The sequence below is a fragment of the Drosophila montana genome, unplaced genomic scaffold, assembly GCF_035044405.1.
Source record: "Drosophila montana isolate Dmon_TW-CO22-7 unplaced genomic scaffold, ASM3504440v1 contig_2192_1, whole genome shotgun sequence".
Lineage (NCBI taxonomy): Eukaryota > Metazoa > Arthropoda > Insecta > Diptera > Drosophilidae > Drosophila > Drosophila montana.
The window spans coordinates 805,635-811,714 of NW_026997087.1; the positions used below are offsets into that span (position 1 = coordinate 805,635).

The following is a 6,080-nucleotide window of genomic DNA, read 5'->3' on the forward strand; positions in this document are numbered from 1 at the left end:
TTGTGTTTTCAACAATTGAAAACTCGACAAACTTGGCGCGCGCTTTCATTTTCAACAAATTCAACGCTATTTGCGCCGTTGATTAGCAACAATTTCTGATCAAAAGTGCAAATCAAATTTACAGCCATAAAACCAAATAGATATAAAGATATATATGCATATATGCTTAGATATATAAAAGTATAATAATATGAGTTACAAAATTCCAAAACAAAACCAAACAACGCTTAAGACAAGGCCGCATAAAACAGTTGAATTTATACCAAAAATAAAGCTAAATAAAGTCAACTTCGGCGTGGTCGAAGCGTAAATACCCTTGCAGACATACGGGAACGTGCTGATAAAAGCTATATGAGTATTTATATAAAAGTTGTCTTTGCCTTTGTTTATCAGTCACCTAGTCAATATCGTTTTTGTAGATCCAAATCTGAGATATATTAATCAATTTCTGAACTAGGTCAAGTAACAAAAACGACTCTCTAAACAAGATGTTGCGATTTGTGAGAGATTTTGCCTACATATCAGGAGCGCAGGTCAGTTCGCAATTGAAAAGTTGCGCTGAAGTATGTTAATAAAGTGCTGATATATATATTCAAAAGTTTTCCAAAATGAAATGAAGACAATTTAGATGAGATTTTTTCTATATACATATATGTATACGTAAGCTAGTGTAGATCACTGTTAAGAAGTTGGTTAAATTTCTGAGATTAGTAAAGATATTAAAAGATATTGAAAAACTGCGTTTTTCACCAAGATTTCCTACGCAAGTTTTATACTTGATTTAAACTGATTTTAAGATTTTAACTCTGTAGTATATTCGTAGCCTGTTGAACATCTTTATTGAACATGTTAGCTCGAATATATTAATAACTTTCGGAGTTTAGTAAAGATTTTCCGTAGTTTATGTACGCGAGCTACGGGATATACTGACTCGATCCAGATGAGGCTCAGATTTCGATTCAATTTTCGAGCTGTTGATCCTATGACAACCATATGCTATAGTAATCAAATCCAGCCGACCCTAAGATATGCACTGCCTGCAGCAAAAAGACGAACATATGTCAAGTTTTATCAAGATTAAAGCACAGCAAAGCCAGTTCACATAGTCAGTTCAATAAGTGGATAGCTAGCACATAATCACTACCCATCATAAAGCTGCCGTTACACAAGGCCTATTTAAATTACAATACCCTCTGCAAGGGTATAACAAGACGTGCAGCGCATTGACGTTGTTCGCAAAACCTAAACAAAAACAGCCGAAAAAACAACAATAAAAACAACAACAAGAAGAAAAGGCACATTGAACAAAAGTGAGAGTGATTTCCAAACAGTTTTTTGCCGTCGTGTTTTGTTTTTCTCTGTTTTTTATTTTCTGTTTTTTGTTGACGCTTTTTATTGAAGCCACAAGGCAAACGGTTTGCATATCGCGACGCGGCGCAGCTTTTGGGACATAGTTGAAATACCTTTCAATATGACGCAGCGCTGAGACCAGCCCCAAAAGCCCGCCACAGTTTTAGCCAAATGTTGTAATCGTCTATATGTGTGTGTGTTTGTGTGTGTTTTTTACAGTTTCTTAACTTTAGACGGACCCGTTTCTTCTACTTCGCTAAATGCAAGCCACAAAGTTATCGACTGCTGATCATGTTTTGGCCAAAACAACTGCCGCTCACTGTTAGCCTCGGGCTGCTGCTTTGCCTGCTTCAATGTAAGTACACTGGGAGAAACAAGTGGCGCCTTTTTAAATAAATCGTAAAAGAGTTCTTTACTCGGAAGTACCCAAGCAGATACCCTTAATCCAGCTGAGAGTTGGCATTGTAGATAGACAGATAGATAGATAGATAGATAGATAGATAGATAGATAGATGGATAGATAGATAGATAGATAGAGAGATAGACAGATAGATAGATAGATAGATGGATAGATAGATAGATAGATAGATGGATAGATAGATAGATGGATAGATAGATAGATAGATAGATAGATAGATAGATAGATAGATAGATGGATAGATACATAGATACATAGATGGATACATAGATGGATACATAGATAAATAGATAGATAGATAGATAGATGGATAGATAGATAGATTCCCAGCTATCTTTTATACGGAGACAGTCCACATACACACACACACACACACATACACTCACACACAATTATTCGCACTCACACACACACACTCTGCCAGCAGCTTATTCCCTTCGCCCCACACTATCTATGGGATATGCATTCTCTAGTAACTCAGTTTCTTATAGTCCGATCTTTATGAAATTTGCGGCCCTTAAAAATGGCATATAAAACTGTGTATATACCAAGACGCAAGGCCCTAACTTCAAGAATAAGAATTTTTAATTTATAATAGGAATGTGGGACGGCATACAAAAATGGAATTGTTTTTTATCTATGTATTATGTACGAGAATCTAAATACAAAATATGGTGTAGCTAGCTATTATAGTCTTCGAGTTATGCTCAAGAAACCATATATCAAAATCTATATTTATCGATATTTATCGATATTTTGAAATTGGGAGAAGAGTTATTTAAATAGGTAGACGTAACTCGCGTAAAAAGTTATAGATGTAAAAAAACATAAGTATATACATATGTATGTATTTATATATGATGTATCTCTTAAATCCAATTAAAAGACTAATTAATAATAGACTAATTGGATTTAAGAGATATATCATATATGATTTATATGTTACATATATACATACATATATTTTTTCCTTATATCTAGAACTAATTTCGCGATTTAAATAATGCATATGTATTTGTAATTCGTTTAAATGAAATTGTGAAAATTAAAATAAAAACCTAGATAATATTTTTCCGATGTTTTTTTTTTGATTAATCAATTTCTGTTTTCTATGAATTTACTTCCTTCTTCATTTTCTAGAAATTAACTTCATAAATTGCAAGAACAATTATCTAAGCACTAAATAAATCCTATTTTTTCATTATGTTCTTCAATCTTTCTTTCAATCAGTATACACTACTATTTTCTTTGAGTGTATCTCTACATTTACAATAGACTGCCTAAAATTGAATTTATGCCTGTGCAATAACCGGTCTGACAACAAACGATCCGAAGCCAAACTGTAGACTTTGGCCTGGCACAGATCAGACCCAATCGCAGACCCAAGCGCAGACCTGGCCAGACCGGGCCGCCAATTGAAGCGCGTTTCAGTCCGAAGCTGTTGGCGGTCTTTGTGTCAAGGTCGTCGAGCGACTCTCTTGTGTGTTACAAATTTATACATACATATATCTATTTCGGACTCTGCCAAAGCACTCGAGTTGAATTCATTATGTCTTCATTAAGTCTGAGCTATTTGCCGTGTAGAATATTAGATCAAAGTACGCCCATTAATTACGCGAGGCTCTCAACTCTTGGGGTTCAAAAACATCATTTGTGTGAAAGGTCAGTTCTCTTGAAAAAGATTTAACTTTTTCGACTAACCCAACAATCGCTGACCCTGAGGCAAAACAAGTTTAAGTGCGTTTATGATTGTGTATGATCAGCCTTAAAAAATATATGACTTGTTCCTTTTTCAAACTGAGAGAGCCTTCATTTCCTTATGTGTACTCTATGGTTTATTTGAGATTTATATTGTTTCTCATACTATATCCTATGGGATATCAATGTGCATTATATATATATATATATTTCACTATATTTTGTGATATCTATTAAGCACTCTAGTATATTGAGATATTTGGTATTATTTGGGCTTGTTGAAGTATTGATAGAATTTACTAAGTTAGATTTAAGGCTTACAGATTAAACAATAAGTCCTAAGAAGCTTAAATTTCAACAGCAGCTTTCCTTTGGGTCGAAAGTAAGTACTTTGACGGAACTTTGGGTTATTCGAGACCCAAAATAGAAGATAAATGTGCGCAAAGCTTGTCTACGAAAATATTAACAATATCGGAACCATAGAATATATACAAAATGTTTGAGGAATGTGAGCGTCGAACCAAGAAGCGTGTAGTTGCCGGTTCAAATCAAGCAGAAATTTCGCAATTTTTATATTAAATTATTTAAATTTTTATTATTCACAGCAAAAAAAGTAATAACTATAAATTTTTTGAAGCATTATCTGAAGTTAGCCCGTGTAAGACTAAGAATATTTACAACTTCTGCATTTGACCGGAGAACGCCGCTTAATTTCTTCTAGTATTACCCAAGAGTCCCACATTCATCATAGAGTTAGGCAATCAGCTTTAGCGATGCCAAATTTAATTGCTGCATAAAAAAACTGGTAGGCCGCATATCAAGCTGTCAAAATAAACGAACAGCATACCAAGCCCAAAAAAACTCAGCACATAAAAAATGGTTTGTTGCGTAATAAAAGAGCTGAAAATATTAGCACTGGGTTGAAGCAAGATCTAAGACCAAGTGACTAAGATTAAACTTAGTTAGTTAGTTAGTAGTAAATCTCAGATTTATCTTACGATTATCATAAAAGGCATAGGATATAGTTAGAAATAGCACCACGTGCCTGGAACTCGAACCGGCATCCTTCTTTATACTATTTTTCTTTTGTATGACTATAAATAAGATATTTCACAAATATTTTCCGGAAACAATCTGTGGGGTTGGACCATGATCTAAGAATCCCTGACTAAGAATAGACTTAGTTGCAAAGCTCAGATTTATCCTCAGATTATTAATATAGGTAGAGCATAAACCTAGAAATAGTTACACGTGCCTGCGACTCGAACCGGCATCCTTCTTTATACTATTTATCTTTTATATCTTCATATATATGATATTTGGCAAACATTTTTCTGAAACAAAGATTTTCCCAATCTCAACCTGAAATTAATTAATTTAATTCTCTTTATTCTCTTAATTAATTTCTCTTCTGCAGCTGCGAATGTGAATGGATTTATAGTGCCGCAGGAACTACAATCGGCGCTCTCCCTGGTTTACTCCAATATACCGCCCATAAAAAAAGGTCCGTTTATATAAAGTATATAGTTATTACCCAATAAATAAGCCCAGCTTAATGTGGACATATATCTGTTGACAGGCACCGATTCGCGTCTGGGCTTTGGCTTTCGTTTGGGCGAGCATGCGGACTTTCAGGTGCTGCTCGAGCTGGGACCGCAGAAGAACACCCGTCCGCTGGGGGAGCCCAGCAAGGACGATCAGTCCTTTAACAAGCGCCAGGTGAGCGCCAGCGAACAGCGCGACCAACTGCGCCAACAGGAGCTGCTGCCGCTGCTGACCAGCACCGAGCGCAATGCGGCCAACTGGCTGGAGACCTGGTCCAAGGGCATGAAGCCCCAGCCGCAGCCGCAGCCGGCCAAGGCCAAGCTCAAGCCCAACAACAAGCAGGTCGCAAAACTGGCGCTGCCCACGCGGCCCGCCCTGGCAACGGATGCCGTGCAGCAGCTCCAGCTGCTCTACAAAATGGCCACAAAAGAGACCCCAGTCGAGACTTCGACGGCCCTAACGTCTACGGAGGAGCCGCCTGCTGGGGAATCTCCCAATTTGGACCCGCCCCGTGGCTTCAAGTTGCCACCGCCTGCTCTTGCACAGGACACCAATTCCTTGGGCAACAGCAAGCCCACAAAGAGCAGAGCCGAAATCACCAAGGAGCTCATGAACGTCAGTCTAGAGGCTTAGCTTGTATTCTAATTCTAAATTTTACATATTTAGTGTGTAAATACGTGTGTGGTTTATCAAAAGTATTTGTAAATAAAACAAGTTTTGTCAGTTTTAAATATTTTAAATAAATATTAAACATTAAACCTAATCAAAGAAAAACGTTAACATTTTGCGTAAGATATCAAATTCAAATATCTGTAACAGCCTTTTCAAATGCTTGCAAAGGTTAAGTTAACAGTGTGCTTTACTGTTAATAATACTGTTAATCATGCATATTACAACGCACGGCACAAATTTGTATATACAAATAATTTGTATGCAATTTTAAACCCGATCAAAGAAAAACGTTAACATGTTGCTTTAGTTATCAAAAATCTGTAACAGCCTTACAAAATGCTTGCAAATGTTAAGTTAACAGTGTGTCTTGCTGTTAATATTAATGTTAATCATGCAG

At 36.3% G+C, this 6,080-nt stretch overlaps 1 protein-coding gene across 2 annotated transcripts; it reads left to right on the forward strand.

Annotated features, from left to right (window-relative positions):
* Window positions 1-408: 408 nt before the first annotated feature.
* On the forward strand, window positions 409-5,742 carry snsl (snustorr snarlik). Of its 2 annotated transcripts, none has more exons than XM_064681251.1 (4): window positions 409-533; window positions 1,570-1,705; window positions 4,884-4,970; window positions 5,046-5,742. In XM_064681251.1, exons 1-4 carry the CDS (start codon window positions 489-491, stop codon window positions 5,642-5,644), a joined length of 867 nt encoding a protein of 288 aa, XP_064537321.1. In that variant the 5' UTR covers window positions 409-488; the 3' UTR covers window positions 5,645-5,742. The 2 variants fall into 2 exon arrangements, with proteins under 2 accessions (XP_064537321.1, XP_064537322.1); XM_064681252.1 differs by having other exon boundaries at window positions 420-533; window positions 1,584-1,705.
* Window positions 5,743-6,080: the final 338 nt, after the last annotated feature.